Here is a 26,538-nt window from a genome sequence, read left to right as displayed (position 1 = left end):
ACACCTCCTAATTGTTTCAAATAGTGCCCTCTCTGGTGACCAAGCATTCAAATCTTTGAGCCTATGAGGGCCGTTCTTTTTATTTTTTTTCTTTTTTGGTTTTTCGAGACAGGGTCTCTCTGTGTAGCTATACCTATTCTGGAACTCACTTGTAAACCAGGCTGACCTTGATCTCTCGGAGATCCGCCTGCCTCTGCCTTTGATAAGTTTTATTTTTTAGCCACTGACAAGACAAAGAATAAGTTGTGAATGGAAAAATGACCTGGAAGAAAGCAAGTAAAAGAAATATAAATGTTGTCCAAATTGGATAGAAGGCGAAAACAATCAACTTCCTTTAAAGACAGTTATGCCAAATTTTGATTTGAAAAGAACAGTTGGGGCACTATCAATGTAAAACTTTTGAAGATTTTCTTCCCTGGGAGAATTGAATTTGTTCAGGTCTCAGGTTGAACCACTGGTATGGGTTATCTAGACAGATACTTAGTGAAATGAGAATTTGGCCTATCTTCCATTTTTGCTTTGTTGTTGTTATTGTGTGTGTGTGAACATATTTTTCTTAGCATCTCTTTTGCCACATTTTTAATCGACTTCACTTAACTTTTTGTAGGATGAGTGGCAGTGTACAGAGTGCAAAAAATTTAATTCTCCAAGCAAGAGGTATTGTTTTCGTTGCTGGGCCTTAAGAAAGGATTGGTATTCGGATTGTTCTAAATTAACTCATTCTCTCTCCACATCTAATATCACTGCCATACATGAAAAGAAAGAGAATGAAGGAATCGATGTCCCCGATTGCCGGAGAACCGTTTCAGCTCCAGTGGTCAGGCCTAAAGATGTGTATTTAAAGGAAGAGAATACCAAGTTTAACCCTTGTAACTCAGTGGAGTTTTTGGATTTGGCTCATAGTTCTGAAAGCCAAGAGACCATCTCAAGTGTGAGAGAACAAGCAGATATCCTTTCTGAACAGAAAACAGATACAGAAAGTATGGAAGATTTTAAAAATATCTTGAAGCCATGCAGTTTATGTGAAAAAAGGCCTCGGGATGGGAACATTATTCATGGGAGAACGAGCCATTTGACGACGTGTTTCCAATGTGCCAGAAGACTAAAGAAGGCTGGAGCTTCATGTCCTTCTTGTAAGAAAGAGATTCAGTTGGTTATTAAAGTTTTTATAGCATAGCTGAATCAGTTGCAGAGAAATATTAGGATCAGGTAATTTCTCAAAAAACCAGTATTCTTGGAGGCAGGAGCAGAAGATCACCTATTTTGATGCCAGTCTGGGTCATATAGTGAGACTTTGTTTTTAAAAGAGTCAGTATTGAGCATTTTTCATGAGTGTGACCCATTGTATATGTTTATTTATGGAATTTTAGAAGATCAGTTTGAGGGTTTCATTGATGTTAGATACTTAAATCACTTTGTTCTCCTTCCAAATCTTAAATCTTGAATGGGAATGATGCCAACATAAACATAACAATGCATTCTTTTATTCCCTGCCTAGAGTAATGCATTAGTTGGTTTATACTCTACCCTGCTGTTATATAATGTTCTCGGGACATCAAAATCTAAGGTAGTTATTAGAAAAATACTAGGACCAACACTGAAGAAACAAATCTGATTAGTCACTGTAGCCAAGGATGACCTTCTATTCCTGACCATCTGTGTCTCTCCCACCTGTGTGCTGTGCTTACAGGCTGTCCCATCATGCCTAGCAGAATCTCTCAGGTTTACATAAAATAACAGGAGTGAACATCTCCGCACAGCCTTCTCAAAGAGAAGGTATAGGCTTTGTAGCCAACACTTGGCAGTTGTCTCCTGGAAGCTGGTTAGGTGTTTTTGTACTTTGCCTCTAGAATCCGAGGCAATGGCCAGTGATAGGGTTGAACAAGTGGAGAGAAGAGGGAGTGTTGGATTTGTGAAAATGGAGGGAAACAAATTGATCTTCAATTTTGCTTAGTCATTTTAGACCACATCAATTTAGTATACAAACCGAAGATCTTCACATTGAAGCTCCCTATACTTATCTGTGTCTGCTGAACCCATGGGATAGATCTTGGTGTTTCCCCAGGAATATGAATACCTCATTTTAAAGACCAAGTCTGTATAACTATTGAACTTGGGGGACATCTAGCTGTTCCAGCCTTTCCAATGGCTCCTGCTCTTAGAAATGGGGAGACATATGGTAACTAATCCCATGATGTGCCTATTGGACCAAGAGCATTGGGGCTTCTATAATTACTACTAAGGGGAGGTATATTAGCATGTGTTTTTGCGTTGACTCTGTGTTCCCTGTCTGCCCCACTGCCCTCCCACTAGACCTGACTGCACCAAATGCCTATTGGGTTAATTGTCATAGTTACTCCTTTTTTCTTTCTTTTTTCCCCAATTTTTTCCATAGTTACTCTTCAATTGTGACAAAACACCAAGGCATAAAAGCATTTAATTGGGCTTGCCTTTCGAGAAGGTTAGAATCCATGATGGCAGAAAACTGATTGCTCACATCTTGATCTGCAAGTAGGAGGCAGAGAAAAAAACCTTGTGAAATCCTTGACCCCCACTGCCTCCAAGGCAGCACCTTGTAATCCGTCCCAAACAGTTCCAACAACTGGGGGCCAAGTATTCAAACATGAACCTGTGGTGGCCATTCTCATGTAAACCTCCACATTCCACTCCCTAGCCCCCATAGGCTTTTGACCATATGGTAGTGCAAAATGCATTTGTCCAACCTCAGAAATTCTGTGTTTTAGTTTTGACATAATTTAAAAGTCAAGTCAGTCTTCTGAAACCAGAATCAAAAGAGCAAATTTTATTCTAATACACAATGGCACAGAATATGCATCATCATTCTAAAAAGTATATTCAAGGAATAGTAGAGCAATTCCAAATCCTGTCATCATGTCTGGTGCTTAGATAAAGCCTCCTTTCTTGCTTTGCTGACTGCAACATGCTTTCTCTGTTTCCATTCTTGTATGCAGCTCTCCTTGGCAGGTAACACATGACTCTTAACACCTCTGCATTTACAATCTCCTCATTGTGTGGCCTCAGTGGCTCTCTTTAACCATGGAGGAAGTTTCCACAACCCTTTGCTCATGTATCCTCTAATACTCTATAGCCAGATTACACTGCCAAGCAAGTTCTACCTGTTTAGGAGAGCCTGCCCCCCCCCCCCCCCAGTCACACTTGGGCTTTTTCCTTTCACAAGAGGGATGTTTAGCTGGGTGGGATTTTATCCTGAGGGCATTTCTCCCTCCATTTCAGATCAGGCCTCTCCTTAATCTCAGCCTTTGAGTGCAAGCCTTGGCTCCCAGCATTAACCTCCCTGGTGCTCTTTCCTGCATACTCTGTATAGGATAGTCTTTCTGCCTCACATGCTCTTTTCTGTTACTAACAGCTATGCTGCAGAGTCAGCATTCAGCTCTTTGGAAGGCTCCTCTGTCAAATTAGTCTGTTACTTTTCACTTAGGCTTAGGCAGCTTCTTAGGACAAGGGCAGAAGAAGGCAGCCGCATACTTTGCCAAAACATCCCAAGAATAGTCTTTTTCTCAGTTGCTAAATAAGTGTTATCCTCTGAAACTTCATGATCTAGACTTCCACAGACCACATGGCTCTTGGCACTACTCTCTTCCAAGCTTCAACCACTTTCTTAGTCCAAAGTCCCAGTCTTCTACATTTCTCCAACAAGCCATGTGGCCAGGTCTTTCATAGCAGTGGCCCATTTCTGCTTCCGACTGGTGTCTGGCTATTCTTTAGTGCTGTGGCAAAACACTCCAGCCAAGGCAGCAGAGAGAAGAAAGCCTTTATTGGGGCTATGGTTTCAGAGGATTAGTTCATGATGGTACCAACGTTGGAGAGCAGGAGGTAGAGAACCCTGGGAGTGGCATGGGCTTTTGAAACCTCAAAGCCTTCACTTGTGACACACCCCTACCAACAAGGCCACATCTCCTAATCCTCCCATACAGTTCTTCCAACTGTGGATCAAATATTCATACATGAACCTATGGGGGCCATTCTCATTCAAAACACCAGTTTTCAAAGGAGTTCTTTCTTAGCTATATCTTGTCATTGCCTCCAGTTGATAATTTCACTAGTTGTAGCAAATAAAGTAGAATTTGTCTTTCCTCAGTGGCCAAGCCTTTGCTATTACCTTCTGCGAGTATTAAAAGCCCTGTAGCTCCTATTTGGCGTGATGTGCAGCTTCTTTGAGAGACTGATTACAGACATCTTTATTCACATCTCCATGGTAGTGAGAATAACAAAGTAGTGTAGAGATGATCACAGATGTCACCAATCATAATTCCTGCTTCAGAACAGGCTGTGATGTATCCAATCCTCCTGAGTGGAACTGAGTTTTTTTTTACTTTATTAAAATACTGAGTTTATTTCATATGTATATTTTTGTCTCCCTACCGTTTCCACATCTGACCAAGACTATTACTATTCCTATCATAATATTCCATACATACTTGAAACCAAGTAAAGGGTGGAGTTCCATCCTTGAAAACTAAACAGGCATTTTAGAAAATGCATTCTTGGCAAGGAACCTGGACAACATTTATCAAACACAGTAAGGAAAGTTCTCACTTTGCATTATAAAAAAGACAGCCAGATATATCAACTATTACAGAAATTAAGATGGAATATTTCAAAGTGTTTAAACCATTTCCTTAAAAGACTTCCTCCACTGCCGGAGATCTTGACTAGCCTCCTGGTCAGTCATCCGGAAGCAATTCTTCACATAATTAATGAACTTGGCTTCCACTTTGGGAAGAGAGCCACTTTTTTCTATATTTGCTTTCATTTTTGCCTTAATGTCTTCTACAAAACTAGGTCCTTTTGGTGTTTTAGGTTTTTTTTTTCTTGTTTTTTGAAGGACTCTTGACCCTTTGATCTTGGTGTTAATGGTTTTAAGTCTTTTCCATTTTGGTTTGAATTTTATACATTTTTGGCTGGGGTGTCTCATACAGATTTCTTCACTGGAACTTATTCAGCTTCCTCATCTTCATCATCATCCTCATCAAATTTTCCTTTTTTTCTGTGGAACCTTGTTGCCACCTCCAGGAGCAGATGGCTTTCCAGACATACTCAACAGCTTTACATCCTCCTCATCTTCATCTCTGACTGTGCATCTTCCTCCACAGCTACTAGGTGCTGCCCACTAATGTTCACAGGCCCTGAACCACACTTCAACCTTAAGACCACAGGTGGTGTTAGGAACTGAGTCCTTTTCAGTTCCAAGAACTATATTCAAAATAGAATGTATTTTAAGTCATCCCAGTGCTCCTCATCTTTTGGGGCAGGATCTTGCTGTTTAGCTATGACTGGCCTAGGCCTCACCTGTATCTCAGGCTGGCCTCAACCCTGCAGTGATCTTCCTGCTTTTGCCTCTCGAGTGCTGAGTTTATAGGCATGTCCTGGTTAAGTTTCTTACTTTGGTTGTCATTTAAGTTAGTATTGTGATCATACTATCTTTGACAGAAAGTCAGAGCAGAGCTGACAGGTGATTGGAAAAGGCTCCTCCCTGTTACCTTACATACGGTGTTAGTATGCTTATGTATTTACCACTGTGTCAGACTAGAAGTTCAGGCCAAGCCTTTACACTGGTGTCACTGCCTCCCTGGCCCATCTATGTCAGATTTCCCAGTGAGGGCTGGAACTGGTGGATCAGAGCAGCCAAGCCAGCCTTCTAACTGCCACAGAATTGTGTAATAGCACGTTTTACTGCCAAGCATTTGTGATTGTGTGATAATATGTTTATTATTTGTGCATATTTAGATGTATGTGATACTTTACATGGTTTGAAGGAATTTATTCTGAAAGCCAGGATCACGTGTGTCAGTTCAATGTAATGGTTCCCTTGAAAAGTCTTGATTGAGGAATTGGTGAATGTTTCCAGTTCCTTAATGTTACCTGGTTGGTTCTTTTTAGAAAGGAAGAACCTTCCAGACTAGCTATTTGTCAGTGTTTTTGTTTTGTTCTGTTCCCATGATGTTCTGTGAACTCCGAAAGTACATGGCTTTAGATACTGTGACTGTTATTTTTCCTTTTAGCCTAAATTGTTGCTTCAGCCTAAAGAAGACTGTTTCCTCCAACCAACCTTTCATGTATGTTCACACTATCTAGATTGATGCTACCTTTGCTCAGAAATTTTAGATAAAGAATTAGCTGTTTAGTCTCTTCACTTCAATGATAAACCCAGAAGCTGTCCTCTGTGCCAAAAGTAAAGTGTGCAATGTTTACAGATGGGTGGAATTTTGCACTGCCATAGGGAATGGTGAGGTTATATCACCAGATTCCCTAGATTTATGGGTAGATAGTTGCCGTTTATGCTTGTGAGAGGAGCTGTTGAGCCTTCTGAGTCTAACCTGGAAATGAGTATCTGAGACAAGTGGTTGAAGTGACTCACTCCCTAGACCTAGCTTGGGAGCAGTTTCCAGTTTGTTTGGAGGTGTTTTTTCTATTGACAGCTCTTTGTTGTCTGCAGTTACTATGTGCTTCCTTTAGAGGAGCTGCTAGCCCTTCCCTCCTTGGGGAGAATGTTGTGTAGACATTTTGAGATCTTTTGATGTAATAAATGTGCAATCCCAAGTAATGCCATTATTGGTGAATGTGGCATTAGTAAAGAAACTCTTACTATAAATTATTCTTCCCTCAATAGCCCCCCTCCTTTTTTTTTTTAAATTAAAGAGACAGGGTCTCCATGTATAGTCCTTGGTTGACCTAGAACCTTTGTAGACTAGGGTGTCCTCAAACTCACAGAGATCTGTCTGTTTCTGCCTTCTGAGTGCTAGGCCTAAAGGCATCTGTCACCATACCCATCCTTAGTAGCCTTTTGAATGGCTAATGTTACAGAAACTGATCTCATATTCACGGTGCTGCTTTCCCTGTTTATTTGCGTTTGCATAGGAGCCTCTAGTCCCTTCTAGCAGCACAGCACAGCCAGTAGCACTCCCCATTTCTTAAGGTGGAGGAATCAGAGATAAGCTATAAGGGCAAGTAGTGCTACCAGGACAGTTCCTTCAGTGGTGTTAGAGTTTGGCAAATGCTTTACTAAAGATCAGCATTGTGTTTAGACACCTGAGAGCCAATCAGAGCATTTTATTTGTTATCCAAAGGTGTTTTGTATTTTAAACAGCAAGTACTTGGATGTTTGTAGGCATTTCCCCTTCCTCCTTCCCTCTCTCCTTTATGGTTGCTTTTATGCTATCCTGGTTTGAAGTTAACTGGGTTTGGACCTTGCTTCTATGCCAAAGGCCATCTTTCTCTCTGGGTAGTTAGAGCTGCTTTGTACTTATGTACGGTCCTTCTTCGGCCAGTCTTAAGCAATATTGTGTCTGTGTTTGCAGAGGACCATGAGCTTAGGGAGGAGGGAAACTGAGATCAGCTGGATGGCTTCTTTTGTATGTGTGATGGGTTGGTAATTAGTTCACAGCTGATTTGTCTGAGCACTGAGGAATTTGAGGTCAGTTTTCCAACCCTCTGCATGCCCATTTGTTTCTCCATCGTTCACTCCCTGTCAGTAAGGACGCCACACCACCCCTCTAACACAGTAATAGGAAATGCAATGTACTTGGCATAGTAGAAGTTTCAGTGTCTGAACAAGACTGTCTGTAGCTTGCTATGAATTGTTTCCTCCTGATTAAAGAAAGATTACCCCAGCAGCTTGTAGCCTAGTCTGAAAGTTGTAAGCTGCAGTTTTTCTCACTTGTAACACCAACATACACACCACCCCTTTCTACCTCAGGTTGTTGTGGAGACTATTGGGGAGCAACTCTTAAAAACTTACTGCCTTGAAGAAGGTGTAAGAAGCTAATAGTCTTAGTCGACTGTACTGTGAGGCTTGTATTAAGAAGCCCTTGAGTTCTGGAAGCAGTTCTCCTTGCTGCCTGTTCGCCAGAGCCTGTGTTGCTTACTGTGAGTCCTCTGCTCACATGCTGTCTTTTATCCTTCAGACGCCTTGAGAAGTGCATGTAAATATGAACAGTACATCCTTTCTCATGGGACGTTCTTGAGAAGTGCATGTAAATATGAACAGTACATCCTTTCTCATGGAACGTTCTTGCTGAGGCCTTGCTGTGTAGGAATTCTTTTTATGTGCACTTGAGTAGGTGGCATAAGATGCTCTGCTGGTGTGCAGAAACAGGCAGTTCCTGGCATCCTGGTCGGGGAGTCGCCAGTAAAGTAGTAGCAAATGAGGGGTAATAGACTGAGAAGAATGGCAGCTTACTAGTGAGGCCGGAGGAAAGTGTTTCCATGTGTCTTTGTGTAATTTCCTACAGTGCCACTGAGTTAATAGCCCTGTACCTGGGTGTTTGCACTATGTAATGCTTCTACGGCCTTTTTTATTGTGTTTTTATGTGATTAAACAGTTTTCATTTCACTGTGTGTTGTCTTTATTGGAAATAAAGTAATTTTGTTTATGTACAGCTAGCCCATTTTCTGTTCTCTTTGGCATGATTTGGAGAAGTGATTAGACTTAAAGTCAGTAGCAACTTCCCCCCAAGTTTCCTGTTAGAGTAATTGTATTCATTTCTTCTTCCCACTTATGAAACTCAACGTTTGCAGATATAATATTAAATATGGAGCTAAATGTGTCTAATCATTATGTCCCTAGCATCTGCTAAAGTGTCCAGCAGCAGTTCTTGAACAACCCGTCCAGCAGGTCCAGTTATTCAGGGTCTTGAAGAAGCACTACCTGAAAGAATCATGGGTGAGAGAGAGAGAGAAAGGAGACCAAGAAAAGTTCTGTTGTCAAGGTCTCACTTTATTAGGGTAATGGTTGTGGCTTATGTAGCCCTTGAATGAGGAATTTGGCTTGGGATGGGGGGCAGGGGCAAGAAGGAACCTTGCCGGGGCAGCAAAGGTCACCAGTCAGCACACCTAGTGTTCTCTGTGCAAGCGGAAATGTTCTTTTTGTGATTCCAACAATTCTCTAGATAGTTGGAGTGTGGGGCGGGTTCTGTTAACAAATAATTCTTTAAATAGTTGGGATGTGGGGCTCTCTGCAAACATCCTTAGGATAATGGTCCCTGCTATCATCTTTAGGACAATGGTCCCTGACATATCCCCCTTCCTTTTATTATGGCCGGCAGCTTATCAAGTGGAGGGCACCAAGTCAGAGTCTAACCACATTGTCAGACCTAGAGGAGAAGGGACTGGGACAAGGAGGGACCATCCTCTCGAGTGGTGGAGCATTTTTTCCTCTCCTGGGAACAGAGGGGTGCCTTATGCGTAGCAATAGTTATTTTTTATTTATATTTTTTATTTTGGCCCTTAATGATGGCCTGCGATGAGGCCATCTTAGGTCGAGTGGGGACCAGGTCTTCCCCCCCTTATCCATCCTAGGGTTCCCAGGGCCCTGTCTTAGGTTGGGGGGAGTTCCTGCCACAAGTTGCCTGTCCTTGGAGCTCCTCAAATAAAAGGTGTCTCGTATAGGTTGAGTAAAGATATAATTTGGACACCAATGACTCAATCTCTGGACATAAGAAGAAAGGGCACCTTCCAAACCCAGTATTCACCTTTTAGTCTGGCCCATGGTATATACTCCTTCCTAAATGCCTACTCCAACATAAGATTATGAGTGCTGCCTGCCAAAAATTAGGGCAGTGTAAAGGGATCAAAATCTAAAATTCTTTTTTTTTTTTTTTTTTTTGGTTTTTCGAGACAGGGTTTCTCTGTGGTTTTGGAGCCTGTCCTGGAACTAGCTCTTGTAGACCAGGCTGGTCTCGAACTCACAGAGATCCGCCTGCCTCTGCCTCCCAAGTGCTGGGATTAAAGGCGTGCACCACCACCGCCCGGCTTTAAAATTCTCAATATATGCATTAAACCCAAACACTTTACAGCATGTGTCAAAACTTTTCCCAACATCTATAAGCAGTTACAAATATTAGGTCAATTCCAGTAAGAGTACAATGACAGACATTGTTGTTATCAAACACCAATTCCAGTCTCTGAGCAACAGTCAAATCCCAGTCTGCCCCCTTCCTAAGTGAAGAGGGGTTAGTATTTTAATCAAAATGAGTTCTGTTTCCCAAGGATTAAAACAGTTGGATGTTTCGTCTGCATCTTAGCTCCAAAGCAAACAATTCAAACTGCAGAAAATTGTAGTCGCCAAGGTTAGGTCATCTCAGCAGGGCATCTGTGTCTGCGTCCCAGGTTTGGAAGCAGCTCAGCATTTGTGCTTCAGGGCAGGTGCATTAGATTCAGCTATCTAAAGCACATCTTGGCAATTATCTCAGCTATATCTCTTTGGGACTCTGGAGGCAGAATGACACCCTGTAGAGTGGGGTAGCAGATCCTGCTATCAGGCACTCCTCTCCTTGGGGGCAGGGAAGACTGCATCAATGATTCCTCTCCAATTGTTTTTGGAACTCCTTTATGGGGTGTTTGTAGCTACGACATCATCAGGTCCAGCTTTTATTTTCTTTCTGTGAAAAAAAAGCACAAACATATCCTCGACCCCAAATATGTATAGGTCGGGTTTTTTCATAATGCATTGTAAGGGCTTTTTTTTTTTTTTTAACCTTGCCTTAGTAAAGGTCAGTTTGGTGTCATCATGTCAGATCTGTTTGCATCAGGATCTGTTTGCAACTTTTATAAGTTGCTTTCAAGGAGCCTTGGTACGCTCCCCAATTTCTGTTTATTATTAACCATATATGCAGTTCTTCCATTGGAAGAGCCATTTGTAAAATTTAGTATAAAATCCTTTAAGGGATTTTTAGCTATAACAGTAAAATACAATTGTGTGAATTGTAGCAATGATCATCTGGGAAAAGATTATTGTTCTTGTGTAGCGAGCTGCGTGGAATCACAACTGATGGAGATGTATAATCAACTCCTATGGCTAAAGTCTGACCTATGCCATGATCATGCAGTGATCATCAGCTGCTTGCATATGTGTGGGCCTATGGACAGTGCCCACCTGGCAGTTCGGGGTTGGCAGCCCATGCCTACTTAAGGGCTGGTAGAGGTTTGCCCGGAGAGAGAGGAAAAGTGAGAAAGTGAATAAAGTTCTGGAATAAACTGCAGTGAGAGGAGCTCCGGTGGTCGTGTCATCCTTGCGGGTCTAGGGTGGCCGTGACATTCTGGCCTTTGAATTGAGTAAACACAATTGTCCAGGAATCAATCTTAAAATTATCAATGAATCTATTGTTTAGTATAAGAAACATTGATCATAGTCAATATTTTATTAAGACATCTCCCAGATTTTATCCTGCCCTTTTGTACCAGACAGGCTACTGCTCTAAATTAAGAGTTTAATATCTTAACTGACAAAACTGGGAAGGTTTAGCCATAAACAGCATTTTGCTTTTTCATAAAACTGTTGTAGAATAAGTTTTACACTTAATACACACACTTTCCATAGCTGAATCATAATTAATATACTGTACTTGTTGATTATTGTATACTTTACCTGTTGATCTATACTTTACCTGCTTGAGTACCTGTCTGGCAGCTCTTATAAGCTCTCTATTGGAAACTGGCTCATTGCTTTTTGTAAGAATTTTACCTATTGGCTGTAGGATGAAGCCAGCCCCTTTAGGGGGCGGGTTTGCCTCGGGCGAATGCATATGGATAAATCGGGCACGCGGGAGGCGGCTCGCCCCTTTTTCCTGCCTCCTGTGAAACGGCTACGTGGGAACCTCGGTTCTGTAAGTTTATTTAAACATTAAAGCTGTATATATTCTTTAATATCTGCCTTGCATTTATTCACGCCGATACAATTGGCTCAAGGTCTCCCATAAGAATATTATAACTAGGGCTTTAACCATTGAATATCTAATTAAAAGTTTATAAGCTATCCTCTTTTTAAGTTGCAAGTCTGCCTTGCAGATAGGAAAATGGAAAAAGGAATCATTTTAACTAATGATTTGGGCCTCATTAGACATCAACATGTAGAAGAATAAAAATAGATCCACATCCATCTCCATGTACAAAACTTAAGTTTAAATGAGTCAAAGGCCTCAGCATATAAAAATTACATTGAACCTCACAGAGAAAAAATTAGAAGTATACTTTGCCACATCTTAAATATAGCCTTGGTGGCACAAACATTGGGAGAAACAATTAATTAGATCTCCTGAATTGAGAAACTTCTGTATAACAAGACTATAGAGCAGGAAAAGATCTTTACTTATCATAAACCCACTCCAAAAATATATGAAGAACTCAGGAAATTAGTTATCAAAAAATTAATCCAATAAAAATATTTGTTGCAGACATAAACTGAAAATTCTCAACAGATGAACTTAAAAATGACTGAGAGACACTTAAAAAATGCTCAAACATAACATCCTTTAGCCATCAGAGAAATGCAAATCAAAACTCTTGAGATTTCATCTTATTCTTGTAAAAATGGCCAAGATTAAAAATTACTAACAATTTATGCTTAAGAAAATCTGGGTAAAGAAAAAAAAATCCATTGTTGGAAGTGCAAACTGGCACAGCCACTTTTGGATCATAGTATGGCTATTTTTTAAAATTAGGCAAATATCTACCTTAAAACTCAGCAATATCCCTTTTGGGCCTAAATACAAAAGTTGTTCAACCATATTATAAGGACATGTGCTCAGCTATGCTTACAGCAGAATTACTTTATCATAGCCAGAATCTGAAAATAACCCAAAATATACCCCTATACACCTAGGATAAATGAGACATCATCCTTTTAAATGGCCATAAATATCATAAAATATCTTGTAGTAACTCTAAGCAAGCAGGACAGAAGTTTGAGTTCTGTTATCTCTGCTTGTGAAGGGGGAAATGTTTTTTATTTTATTTTTAATCATTACTATCTGTCAGAATAGAACTCTAGCCCTTGATAAATTTAATAAGAGGTTCTAGTCTTAGCAGTCCACCCTGAAGCAACACCTGGCAGCAGGAAAGGACCATAAGCTGAGACAACTCGACTCCCACCCAAGAGCGGGCCACATAAATGGAAAAACTTGCATGATAAGAACTTTAACTCTTTTAAGAAAAAAAATTTAATACATTAGAAAATAAAAAGATCTCCTATTTTCTTGGGAAAGTAGAAGAAACACAGCAAAAATGACAATCTCACTGAAAGCAATCTACAGATTCAGTGTAAATGTCCATTAATATTATAGCAACATTCCTCACAGAACTCACCTACAGACTTAATGTGAATGTTTATTAAAGTTATAGCAAAACTTCTCACAGAACTCGAAAGAACAATCCTCAACTTTATAAGAAAGAAATAAAAACTTAGGATAGCCTAAACAATTTTAAAATCCTCTGACTGTATTACAATCTTTGATTTTAAAACTTTCCTACAGAACCACAGTATTGAAATTAACCTACCTTGGATATAAATTTATATGCCTACAAACTAAAGATTTTTGACCAAGAAGCAAAATTATAAAATGGAAAAGAAGCATATTAACCTCCTTTTACTGTCCTGAAGCTGTAGTTTTCTGAGGCTAGTTCCCTTTATAGCAAACCTGCCTGGCAGCTTCTGCTCCGTATGGCAGGGGGTTAAGACATAGGCTCTCTAGCCCTGGCAGCCAGCCTGCTTGGCAGGCGTAGCTGTGTGGATTGTACCCTTACTCCTCACGTCTTGAGGACCCCCTTTTGAGTCCGCAAGCAAACACATCCTGTTTACCGAATGCCTGCCCCATGTCTGGGGGTGAATTTCTGGCCCTGTCAACACCAACCAGGGGCATTTTTCATCAATAAAACAGAAGAATTCAGCTAAATCTCTCTTTTTGACTCTTACTCCTCTCTCCCTGAGTGACTGTTTAAATTCTTGTATGAATTTCTCTTCCTTTGAAAGTAACTGTTCCCATGTCTATTGGACGACAATGAACCTGCGCCTTACCTTGTCCTGCAGATCTGTTCGAGTCTTACAGCCAGCAGAACCTTTTCTTCCTTATCCCGGGACTGCGCCTTCATCGTCCGGTAGTTGGGGTAGTTGGCCGTGCTTCAGGTCCCTGTTCAGGCGCCACTCGACCCGTCCAGCAGGTCCAGTTATTCAGGGTCTTGAAGAAGCACTACCTGAAAGAATCATGGGTGAGAGAGAGAGAAAGGAGACCAAGCAAAGTTCTGTTGTCAAGGTCTCACTTTATTAAGGTAATGGTTGTGGCTTATACAGCCCTTGAATGAGGAATTTGGCTTGGGATGGGGGGCGGGGGCAAGAAGGAACCTTGCCGGGGCAGCAAAGGTCATCAGTCAGCACACCTAGTGTTCTCTGTGCAAGCGGAAATGTTCCTTTTCTGATTCCAACAACAAACAATTCTCTAGATAGTTGGAATGTGGGGCGGGTTCCGTTAACAAATAATTCTTTAAATAGTTGGGATGTGGGGCTCTCTGCAAACATCCTTAGGACAATGGTCCCTGCTATCATCTTTAGGACAATGGTCCCTGACTCTTGAACTTCTGGAGATTAGAGTCCTTGGAAAACTAATGAAATTTATGGAAGCTCTTTATAAACAGTGTTTTTGTTTTGTTTTTTGAGACAGTGTTTCATTATGTAGCCCTGGCTGGTCTGGAACTTGCTTTGTATCTGGCCTCGAGCTCAGAGATCTGCCTGCCTCTGCTTCTCAAGTGCTGGGGTGAAAGGTATGTGCCACCCTGTCTGGTGTAAATATTTTATATTGAATCGCAGGGCTGCCTTACCCATTGGTCCTCAGCTTCTGTTCTGTGGTGGGATAGCTTGATATTGCATATGCTGTTTACCTCTAAAATGGCTTCTCAGCCTTTGGTGAGGTTGGACTGCCTTGTAATTGGTACAGATTGTGTATGACAACTCTGGGCACTGTTCACAGAGCCAGATAAATAATACTGTCTCAGTGTGTGCAGCCTCCACTTGTGTGAGACCCTGGGGATGGGGCAGTGTGCACCTAGAAATAGCAGGGATGGAGGACTAGAAAACGCCAGAGGAGCAACGGAGACAATTCCATCTTACAACCTCTCACATGTTGTGACTTCTTTAAGGTTTGGTGTTTTGTTACTGTTTTGGGGTGGAAAATCTGCTTATGTAACCCAGGCTAGCCTTGAGCTTGTGATCCTGCTGCCTCGGCTTCAAGTCCTGGGATTGTAGGTAGGCACTGCCATTTCTGTTACTTTGTAATATAATCCAAATTTTTAAGCCCTGCTCTATTTGAGCTGATGGTGCTGAAGATTGAAGATTCATGTTCTTGATGCTGGAGGGAAGGTAAGCTAAACCTAGTGCTGGGCTTACAAAACTTGGTAGATTCTAAATTAGTGTTTTCTCCCCATCCGTTCTTCTAGATGTACAAAACACAACCTTTAAACATATAAAAAGAGGGGGTACTACATACAGTTTGAGAATATGGGGATAGTCTTACTGTGCATGTTCTCAACCTCGAATTCATGGTTGATTATTCCTCTTCAAAGTAAATTTATCCAGTAAATATTAAATGTACTGTGAACACAATAATGACTAAGGAAGCTGCCCTCAAGTTAGTTTAAGGGCGAATGGGTCTGTAAGGTAAATTCCACATGGACCAAGGAGGCAGCAGGGAAAGAATTGAAGGTGGGAATCCTTGCTGGGGAACCTGCATGAGGTGGGGCAAAGGCTCTGGATTGCTGAGGGGGCAGAAGAGCTTATGCTGCACTAGAAAGTTTGAATCTCCTATATCCTAAAGAAACTGGTGTCTGCGAAAGGATCTTAGACAGACAGTTTGCTCTTACAAGTACATTTTATTGCTCAGTAGGCAAGTGATGTAGAGCAGAAGCAGGGAGCATAGGCTGTATAAATCTGGAGCAGGAAATGGTGTCATTCCCAAGACATGGCAGTAGGCCTGGAATGAAGAGCATGCAACAGCGACTTCTCTGTTCTCCACGACGTGTTAAAGGTTAAAGACGTTAGATATGTGTTTAAGACACCAAGAATTGCTGTCAGTGACTTAAAAAGTGGTTGGGTTTGGGAAAAGACGTGGGAAACACAGCCAACTTAGGAATGGGTGTAGAGTGAGCAAAAGGAGAGTCAGCTGCTGGGACGATTGGTGCCACTCACGAGAACAGTAAAGCCAGGTGTTGTGACACATGCCTTTAATTAAGCTTAGCTCTTGGGAAGCTGACGCAGGCAAATTTCTGAGTTTGAGGTTAGACTGGAACATAGTTCCAGGCCTGTTGAGGGTTAAATAGTGAAACTCTGTCCCAAGAATAAGTAAATAAATACATGAGGATGAATAAAGCCCTAGGTTCACCCCCGGTACACATCTTTAATACCAGCACTTGGGAAATAGCCTGGAGGATTGCAAATTGAAGGCCATTGTGGGCTACACAGGTGTTGTAACTAATGCGTCCTGGCCTTCAGCTGCTCTTCCCTCCTAGAACCTTCTAATTGAAGTTACTAGAAGCTGTGCCTACCTTAGAGGATCAGAGGATGGGATTGTCACCTGTTGGCCATTGACTGCAGTGTATTTAAGCCTACCTGGTGCTATTAAAGATGGGCTTTAGGTACCAGTGTTTGAAAGTCCGTGTTTCTGTCTGTCTTTGTGTGTATTCTCAACTTCCAGCCCCTTGCCTGAAGCTCGCAAACTGGGGTCTAGTGCATAGAGCGCAGCCCGGGGCCTCGGGGCATTTGGAGGTCCACACAGAAACTAGGGAATGCTGAGAGGTCGCCCTCGGAAGTTGAGGGTAGATTGGGGTATGTGTTAATCCTGACGTTCTTAGCTCGGTTTTGGTTCCAGGCCATGCAGGCAGCAAGTGGAAGTCCAACCGAGAAAGAGAGGTAAGCGGACAGGGTTGTCCCCAGCCGGAGGGAATGGAGGGGACGTATAGGCACACCCTCTGAAACAGGAGGCGGGAGGGTGAATTGATGGCCTCCAACAGATAGAATGTAGACAGCTCAAAAAGATAAATGTGTACAGATGTGTGATGTTGATTATGTTTTGTGTTCTGGACTGGAGAAAGACGTTTGATTCTAGGAACTGCTAAGAAAGGTATTTTGACTTTAAAGTGTGGGCTTAAGAATGATGTTTTGGAAAAAAAAAGGTTCTGCTTTTGTCTCCACAGACGATGAGAACCTGAGGATTTATTCGAGATTCACGTGGTTTGAATCACCGAGACCTCTTGAAATGTTGGCGCAAATACCCCTAAGAATGCAGCGTCCCCGCTCAGCAGGAAGTAGCCAGACAGGTTGACAACGCCCAAATTCCCTAAAAGATTGTTTAAGTTGGGTTCCTTCAGTGGTTCCAGAGCAGCAAGCATGCTTTCCTGAGTTCCGCTTCACTCCACGCACCAGTTTGGACCCAGAAGGAATGCAGCTGGGGCTAGAAGGCAGAGCTGGAGCAGAGCTTTGCTAGGTGGCTGTGGTGGAAGGCACATTGCCTCAGCCCAGTCGGTGCCTAGCCTGGCGGATGCCACAGCAGTGCCAGGAGTATCAGAAGGTCCGTGTCGGTCAGTCTGCGTCTGTATTCTGAGCCTCTAGCGCCTTTCCGTATGCTCGCAAACTGGGGTCTAGCACATAGAGCGCAGACCAGGGCCACAGTGCACAGCAATTGGAGGTCCACACCAAGAAAGGGAACGCTGAGAGATCGCCCTTGGAAGCCCCTCCGAGAGAGGTAAACGGACAGCGTTGTTCCTGGCTGACGAGGACGTATTGAGGAGTAAAGATGGGAGGTATCTTTTTTTGGTTCAGAAAAGAGTTGGACGATAGGGAGGAATTTGATTTAGAGCTAGTGGAGGATAGTGAGGATTCATCAGAAGAAGAAATTATACGTAAGGAATTAAGAATTTCTTTAGAAAGCTGAGAAAACATAGAGTAAAAAAAGACTCACATCCAACTCCCTCGGCCCCACCGGCTTATAATAATGAAGGTTGGTGGTCTCAGTTGAGTAAGGGCTTTGGCACTGAACAAAACGAGTTTGTTTCCGTCCTGTACACATGGTTGCACCGGTGATGGAGGTGCCAGACACCAACAACCCAGGGCAAATAATTCAACATTTTGCAATAGAATTTAAAGTAAAGAAATGAAACAATTAAAGGAAGCTGTGGCTGCATATGGGGCTCAATCACCCTTCACGTTGGCCATGGTGGAATCTTTCTCTGCTATGAATTTAACACCAAGTGATTGGCAGCAATTATGTTGTGCTGTCTCATCTGGGGGAGATTATCTCCTATGGCGAGGGGAATATCAGGAAAATTGTAAGCAAACGGCACAGTTAAATACTCTAGCGGGTCAAGTTCAACGTAATTTAGATATGTTAACTGGGGCTGGGGCTTATGCTGATTTGCGGCAACAAATTCTGTGTGATCCAGGAGTATTCGCCCAAATAGCTGCAGCTGCCACTAAAGCGTGGAAGGCCCTGCCTAACAAAGCAGCTGGGGATCAATTATCAAAAGTTCTACAAGGACCATCTTCCAACATTGCTTACATTTATAGTTTCTCTCCAGTGTGTTCTTTTATGCGTTTGAAGATTACTGTAATATGTAAATTATTTACCACACTAATTACATTTTATGGTTTTTCTCCAGTATGTGTGTCCTTTCATGCCTTTGAAGACTACAATGTTGTGGAAAAGTTTTACCACACTGATTACATTTGTGTGGTTTCTCTCCTGTGTGTTTTTTTCATGCCTTCGAAGACTACAAGGACGTGCAAAAGCTTTATCACATGGTTTACATTCATAGGGTTTCTCCCCAGTATTTCATGTATTCGTTGTCGTCTCTGACATGTGATGGCTTCACCATGTTGAATATTTTCATCGGGTTTCTCACTATTAGTTTCTTCATGCCTTTCATTTCTTGTCCCCAAGGTATATTAATGTTAACAAATAATATATAGTATTATAATAAGAAATAACCCAGACACAGGAACTTGAATCTATCTCACCCTTTCATTATCAAACTGAAGATGAGCAACTGCTGGGGATGCACTCCAGAGCTGCCTTGTTGGTTTGGGTATCAGCCATCATACCACTGCCAATTAATACCATAGCCCAAATGGGAGACTGGGTCCATTGGTGATTGGGGACCCTCTTGCTGGCAATCTTAATGCCTGTTGCCATGGGCATTCATTTCTGAATTCTGTGTAAGCTCAGACAACCCATGAGAATGCAGCATATGGTCACTTAGCAAGTCCTTCTGAGCCTGTTTGGCAGTAACTTGAACGTACTCCAGATTTGGTTGCAAATACTGCACCAACTATGAAGACTCCTCCGTAGACGGGCAACTTCTGTGGAAGAGGACCTCCCCAAAAGGGGTAAGGGTTTACTCTTCTGAGATGACCTAAGACAGGAGGGTCTTCTGTTTTATAAAAAATTTAGGGGGAGATGTTGGGAGTAATGAGTCCTGGCCTTCAGCTGCTCTTCCTTCCTAGAACCTAAGAGGTTCTAGGTTATTTCTTATAATATATAATTTCTTAATAATATGATACCTTGGGGACAAGAAATGAAAGGTGTGAAGAAACTGATATTAGTGAGAAACCCGATGAAAATATTCAACATGGTGAAGCCATCACATGTCAGAGACAACGAATACATGAAAGGACAAATACTGGGGAGAAACCCTACGAATGTAATCAGTGTGGTAAAGCTTTTGCACGTCCTTGTCTTTGAAGGCATGAAAGAACACACACGGGAGAGAAACCCTATCAATCAGTGTGGTAAAGCTTTTTCACAACATTGTAGTCTTCAAAGGCATGAAAGAACACATACAGGAGAGAAACCCTACGAATGTAAGTAAGGGTTTACTCTTCTGAGATAACCTAAGACAGGAGGGTCTTCTGTTTTATAAAAAATTTAGGGGGAGATGTTGGGACTAATGAGTCCTGGCCTTCAGCTGCTCTTCCCTCCTAGAACCTTCTAATTGAAGTTACTAGAAGCTGTGCCTACCTTAGAGGATCAGAGGATGGGATTGTCACCTGTTGGCCATTGACTGCAGTGTATTTAAGTCTACATGGTGCTATTAAAGATGGGCTTTTAGGTACCAGTGTTTGAAAGTCTGTGTTTCTGTCTGTCTTTGTGTGTATTCTCAACCTCCAGTCCCTTGCCCGAAGCTCGCGAACTGGGGTCTAGCGCATAGAGTGCAGACCGGGGCCGTGGTGCGCCGCACATGGGGAGGCCAACAGGAACTATGGATAAAAGAGGTTTTTGTGGTATCAGGAGGAAAAAGTGGGGACTAACAGTACAAACTTTCCTTCAGAGGCCCTGTGTTTGAGTTTCAGCACTCAAGTAAGGTGACTCACAGCTCCCTGAAGCTCCAGCTCAGGGATCCGATGCTCTGGTCTCCATGAGCACCTGTACAGTTAGTCTTTTTTTTTTTTTTTTTTTTTTTTTGGATTTTTGAGACATGGTTTCTCCGTAGCTTTTTGGTTCCTGTCCTGGAACTAGCTCTTGTAGACCAGGCTGGCCTCGAACTCACAGAGACCCGCCTGCCTCGCCTCCCAAGTGCTGGGATTAAAGGCGTGCGCCACCACCGCCCGGCAACAGTTAGTCTTTTAAACAACGGAAAGGAGATGAGTGCCAAGTGTGTTTGATTTTGCTCCTATGAAAACAGAATGGAATAGCGCTTAAGAGAGACCTGGACTGTGAAAGTCAAATGCCTGTGAGTGTCTTATGTGTGGTGGTATGCAGTGGGGGTGAGCATGCCCTACCCCTGGTTAGGGAAGCTGGCAGAAATTATGTGCTTACTACTTGGAAAGGTCTTATTGAAGCTACTATATTAGTTTGTTGGTTGTTAGGGTCAATAGACTCTTAAGTCCTCTCCAGAAAGATTATGAGCTTTTATTTCAAGAAACTTTCCACAACCTATAACCATCTGAGTCCTGGGCGGGCGTCAGAATCACTTGGAGAGCCACACCAACCATTTGTTCTGCCCCATCCAGAGGCTCCAGGTGCTGGGGAATCTTTAAACGCTGGCACGTACCCTGCTCAAAACTGGATGAAACTGTCACTGTAGTAGACGTTGGAGAGATGTATGTTTTCACATGTCTCTGCATGAACACACCTATGGTATGTGATATGTTACATTGGTAAATTGTCATATACTGGTTAAGCTTAGGTGGACTCTGGGAGTAAGGGGGCCCTCCCTTGACTGTCTGATAAAACTCCCGGTCCTGGCCGAGCTGGTTTCTAAATGTAACAAGGAGGATGGAAAACAGCAAGCATTTAATAGTATTATGTCGGGCTGGAGGGATGGCTCAGCTGTTAGCGCTTACTGCTCTCCCAGAGGATCCAAGTTCTATTCCCAGGCTCACAGCTGCCTGTAACTTTGGCTCTAGGGGACCCAACATCTGTGGCTTCCTCTGGCACTGCAGTCACGTGTACATATGTACCACCCTACACATACAGTTAACTTTTTGTTTTTCGAGACAGGGTTTCTCTGTAGCTTTGGAGCCTGTCCTGGAACTAGTTCTTGTAGACAAGGCTGGCCTCGAACTCACAGAGATCTGCCTGCCTCTGCCTCCCGAGTACTGGGATTAAATGCAAGCCCCACCACCACCTGGCTACATACAGTTAACTCTTAAAACGAACAGTACCTGTTCAGGTGGAAGTTGACATGTTTGCTCTCCCTTGGCTTCCTTCAGTAAGGATGGATATTGCTAGTGCTGGTTTTGAACATGTTTTGCTATCTGTGGCTTCTCTTTGCTATTGGCTACTTTGTAAGATAAATGTGTGTGTGTGTGTGTGTGTGGTTTTTTTTTTTTTGCCTCTGTGTATGTCTGCACCATATGTATGCATCGCCCATAGGGGCCAAAAGGAGCTCCTGGAACTGGATTTATGGATAGTTTTGAACTACATTGTCAATGCTGAAGATGAATCCAGTACACCTAACCTCTGAGATCTCTCCAGCTCCAGTCTTTTTTTTTTTTTTTTTTTTGAGGGGGTGGCCTGTATGTGTTTCAGTGTGAGGAACTGATCCTCTGGAACTGGAGCTACAGATAGTTGTAAGCTGCCACGCAGGTGCTGGGAACTGAATCTGGGTCCTTAGGAAGAACAGCTGATGTTCTTAACCCCTGAGCCATCTTTCCACTCCTCCTGTTTTTAGTTTTTGTGAGACAGGGTCTCTCTACATACCTCTGGCTGTTCTGGAATTAACTATGGAGACCATGCTGTCCTTAAACTCAGATCTGCTGCCTCTGCCTCCTGAGTGCCTGGGTTAAGATGTGTGCCACCATGCCTGGCAGTATTTGCTCTTTGTATACTTAATAAATTTACTCAGAATCCAAAACATGGGTATTGTTCATCATTCTCTGAATTGTACAAATAGTTTGAGATACTATTCCTATTCCCAAAAGCTTTAACACAAATTCTGACTTGCCAGTTAGCTAATTACCGGGTGATCTGAGGCAAACCCTTTCATGTCTCAGCCTCAGCTCCTGGCTTGATAAACAGGCATCTGGACAAACAGGTGAGGGGGGCTTGGCTCTGGTCTTCACCCAGTAGGCCTAGCCTTTATCTTCCACTAGAGGGCACTGGTAGCCTAAAAATTTGAGGATGTTCCTTTTTTCCTCAGTACAATTGCAGATAACCCCTTAAGTCCAAGTCTTTAAAGACCCATAGTCATGGTGTTTGAGGGATCGTTGGTAAGATTCTTCTAAAGTCCATCAGTAAAGCCTTGGCTGAAAGAACATATCTAAGTGCACACCAGCCACCAAAGAAAGTTAATCCCCATTCTATTTAAATCTGTTTCCCCATGAGTGCGAGTGGCTGTGTGTGTGAGATCAGAGAGGACCCCCCCCCCCGAGAGACCCTATCCCTTCAATACTGGAGTATCTTTGGACCCTCATGACAGCAGCACATTCTTAACAGCTTAAAAGGTCTACTAGTGGTGACCTTCCTCTGCTGAGGACCACTGATTTAGGTGTGGGTATAAAGGTGTGGGTATAAACGTAGAATCGCTTTTCTGGCTGGAGGGCTTTTATATTAATAAAGGCCACAGGAACAGGACAAAAGGAAGAAGACTCCTGGACTCCTGAGGTGGAGCGTGGCTTCAGAAGGGATTGAACTCTAAGACTATCTCAGCCATTGGTAAAACCTGGAACATGGATAGGACTGGCCTCACAGATGCCTACTTGTAGAGTTCAGTGGAAACTCAGACATGGAAATCAGGTAGACGGGACAGCAGGGACTAGAGTAAGCCAGAGAGCCATATCCATATTAATAAGAGTGCCCGTTAACAGACTTGAGTCAGGTATTTTCAGGTGGCAATGGAGGGCCATTGTTACCTGTCTTATGATTCAAGAGAATCTGCAATGACAGATTTTCTAGAAAACTTATGTTTTATTATATTTTATAAATAGTAGTAGTAGTAATAACATAAGGTTTTAAAATAGTAGGCAGACCAAGACAAAAATAATTGTCAGTGAACCTGAATAACTGACCTGTTGTGGGTCAAGCCCATCTGAAGTGTTGTACCACTATTCTAGCAGGTAGAAGTTTTTCGTGTCTTGCACACCTCACGATCCTGTAGCGCAGGTTACAGTGCATACCAGAAGGAACTGGCCACAGTCTAAGCTGGTCGCTGGACAGAGGTGTGAAGAGCATATTCCTGGGACAGTGACTCCACTGAGGCGGGGGATTCCTGTCCTGTGTCCACCCCTTCCAGACCCGAGTCTCTGGATTTCCGGTGTGGTCATCCTGAAAGGCAGAACCAGGAAGACAGCAGCTCCAGAACAGTGGTTCTCAACCTTCCTGGTGCTGCGGCACAGGTCCTGGTGTTGGCGACTCCCACCATGAAATCATTATCGTTGCTACTGCGTAACTGTAATATTGCTACTGTTCTAAATCGTCCTGTAATCATACTATAATCATACTGTAAATATCTGATATGCGCACAGGTTGAGACTGCTCTAGGGTTTGTTTACGGTTGTAGTGCAAACAGCTCAAGCCCTTGCAATTGGTCCTTTGCCAGATTCTGTCATTCTACCTGGTGTGTAGGAACCAGAAAAGTCACCCAAGTCTGTGTTCCCCAGGGGCTTTTGCCTTTATTCATAACATTGGCAGCGTTTATTCTCTCTCAGCCAGTGAGTCCAGCACCAAACCACCAGAGCTACATAACTTTTTCCAACCCATCTATTTAGTCTACAGTTCCCTTCGCTGAAACCTTCTGGGAGCTGTCGGTCCTGCTAACGGGGAAAAGGCCAGCTGCACCTACACTGGTGCCCAGGTGCTCTGCACTGGGCTCAATCCACCTGAAATTCCAGTCTTTCCTAAAGAGGCTGCCGGGGGCTGACTTTCTGGTCCCAGCAACATTGTGCCTTTACCCTATTGCTTCTGACTCTTTGGCAGTGGGATATCTAAAGTGGGGGAGAGAGCCGGGCATTGTCAACCAAACTCCTGTTGCTTTTTTTTTTTTTGGGGGGAAACAGGGTTTCTCTGTAGTTTTTGATCCTGTCCTGGAAATTGCTCTGTAGACCAGGCTGGCCTTGAACTCATGGAGATCCTCCTGTCTCTGCCTCCTGAGTGCTGGGATTAAAAGCATGTGCCACCATTGCCCGGCCTTCTGATGAATTGTAAATGTGGGACGCAAACCCTCATCTCTAACATACGAAGAAATTGCTGCTCAGGTTTATCAGGTCCCAGCCAGTCTTTTCTGAGACCTGTAAGTACTCTCCTCCTACACCCATCCGCTTATCCCAGGATCCTGATTGTCTTGTCTGCATGCTAGCAGGCTAGGTTTGATGGTACTGCAGAAATTTCTGTTAACATGGAGCTGGAGAGATGGCTCAGTGGTTAAGAGCACTGGCTGTTCTTCCTGAAGGTTAGGGTTCAATTCCTAGCATCCACATGGTGGCTCACAGCTGTATGTATCAGATGTCTTCTTGTGGCCTTTGCGGGTACTGCACACAGTGGGAACAGACAAAGGGAGCAAAACACCCATCTGCATTTTAAAAATTCTGTAAAGGACTTTATAGTAAGACATGGTAGCTCATGTCTTTAATCCCAGCATTTGAGAGGCAGAGATAGGAGGATCTCTGTAAGTTCAAGGTCAGCATGGTCTACATAGTGAGCCCTAGGACTGCCAGGGCTACATAGAGAGGCCCTGTCTCAAAACAAATCTAATCCCCAAAACAAAGAGAAACCCTGAGAGGACCATATGGGTAAAGGCTGATGACCATTGGGGCTAAGCCCACAAAATTTCTTAAAACTGGTAAACGTCAGGGACGTACTGATGCTCTGCGGATGGAAGCCTGTGCTCCAGATGCTGGTAGGTTCTGTGTCTGGTGATTCTGTTCACCAAGGTAGAGCCCCATGACGCCGTCGTCTCTTATGGGGCTCCAGACTGATGTGGGAGTGATTTCTTATTAATAAAGAAACTGCCTAGACCCATTTGATAGGCCAACCCTTAGGTAGGCGGAGTAAACAGAACAGAAGGCTGGGAGAAAGAAGCTGAGTCAGGAGTTGCCATGATTTTCCCACTCCAGGCAGATGCAGGTTAAGATCATTCCTGGTAAGCCAGCTAGTGGGCTACACAGATTATAAGAAATGGGCTAGTCCAGGTGCGAGACTTAGCCGAAAAAAGGCTAGATATAATGGGCCAAGCGGTGTTTAAAAGAATACAGTTTCCGTGTAATTATTTTGGGGCATAATCTAGAGCTAGCCATGTGGGCGGCCGGGTGCCGGGGATGCAGCCCCGCCGCTCATACTACTACACCAGACTATCATGTTGAGGATTATACTGAACATGGATCCGGGGGGTGCATGAGAACTGAGACCATACACAAGCCATGGCCACAGCACCAGAAAGGGTACTCCGCTGGGGTCCCTTCATCCCCACTCGGGCATCCCAGGGGTCAGTCGGCAGGTCATAGGTTTTTGCCTCTTCCTCTCCCCCGCCCCTTTTTGAAACAGGGTCTCACTCTGCAGTCCTGGCCAGTGCAGAACTCACTATGTAGATGGGCTGACCGTAAGCTCACAGAGATCTGCCTGCCTCTGCCTCCCAAGTGCTGGGATCCAACGCCTGCACACTTCCCTCAGTCTGGTCTGCCTTTCTTGGCTGTGGCCTTCACCATGTCACCCAGAGCAACAGCAGAAGGAAATCTGTTCAGCTGTCCCTTGATCCCATTCACAGAGATGATATATGAAATTTGTCTGCTGTGTTGTCAGGAGCTTTTTGATGAGTTGTTCATAGCTTTTACTGGAGAACTCTGGAAAATCCTGCATTTTACACCTGAGGACACACCTGGAAAGACTAAAAAAAAAAGATGGCTTAATTTTTCTTTTTAGATTTATTGACTTTGTTTTTTGGGTATGTTTTGCCTTGTTATGTATGTTTATCACGTGCAGGCCTGTCTCCGCAGAGCTCAGAAAGGGCAGCAGATCCGCTGGAACTGGAGTTTGAGATGGATGTGAGCACGGTGGGTGCTGGGAACCTACTCTGGATCTCTGCAGGAGCAAGTGCTCCTAACCACTGAGCAGTCTCTGCAGCCCGTTGTTTTGTTAGTGTGGAACTTTAGGATCAAATTCAGGTCCCCATGCCTATATGGCAAGCACTTTACTGTGAGTTATTTCCTCAGCGTTCATGAAGTATTTATATTTTAAAGCCTCATGAAGGATACAGTCTCCAATAAGGTAAAAATATCTGGAGGTCATTCATCTTATATGAAGCTATTAC

At 43.2% G+C, this 26,538-nt stretch overlaps 1 protein-coding gene and 1 pseudogene across 6 annotated transcripts in view; one reads left to right on the top strand and one right to left on the bottom strand.

The window, feature by feature from the left end:
- Mdm4 (MDM4 regulator of p53) overlaps nt 1–8,418 on the top strand; it is a 42,321-nt gene extending 33,903 nt beyond the window's left edge. For all 6 annotated transcript variants that reach the window (XM_075987933.1, XM_075987936.1, XM_075987934.1 and 3 more), the window contains one exon: nt 608–8,418. In XM_075987933.1, coding sequence (XP_075844048.1) covers nt 608–1,177 — 570 coding nt within the window. In that variant the 3' untranslated portion in view covers nt 1,178–8,418. The remainder of the gene's footprint in view (nt 1–607) is intronic.
- Nucleotides 4,648–25,177, bottom strand: LOC142859217 (nucleophosmin pseudogene; annotated as a pseudogene).
- Nucleotides 25,178–26,538: the final 1,361 nt, after the last annotated feature.

Source organism: Microtus pennsylvanicus, chromosome 10 (genome assembly GCF_037038515.1).
Source record: "Microtus pennsylvanicus isolate mMicPen1 chromosome 10, mMicPen1.hap1, whole genome shotgun sequence".
NCBI classification, from domain to species: Eukaryota; Metazoa; Chordata; class Mammalia; order Rodentia; family Cricetidae; genus Microtus; species Microtus pennsylvanicus.
The sequence above is the reverse complement of the archived record's forward strand: the minus strand, read 5'-3'. Positions and strand labels throughout refer to the sequence as shown.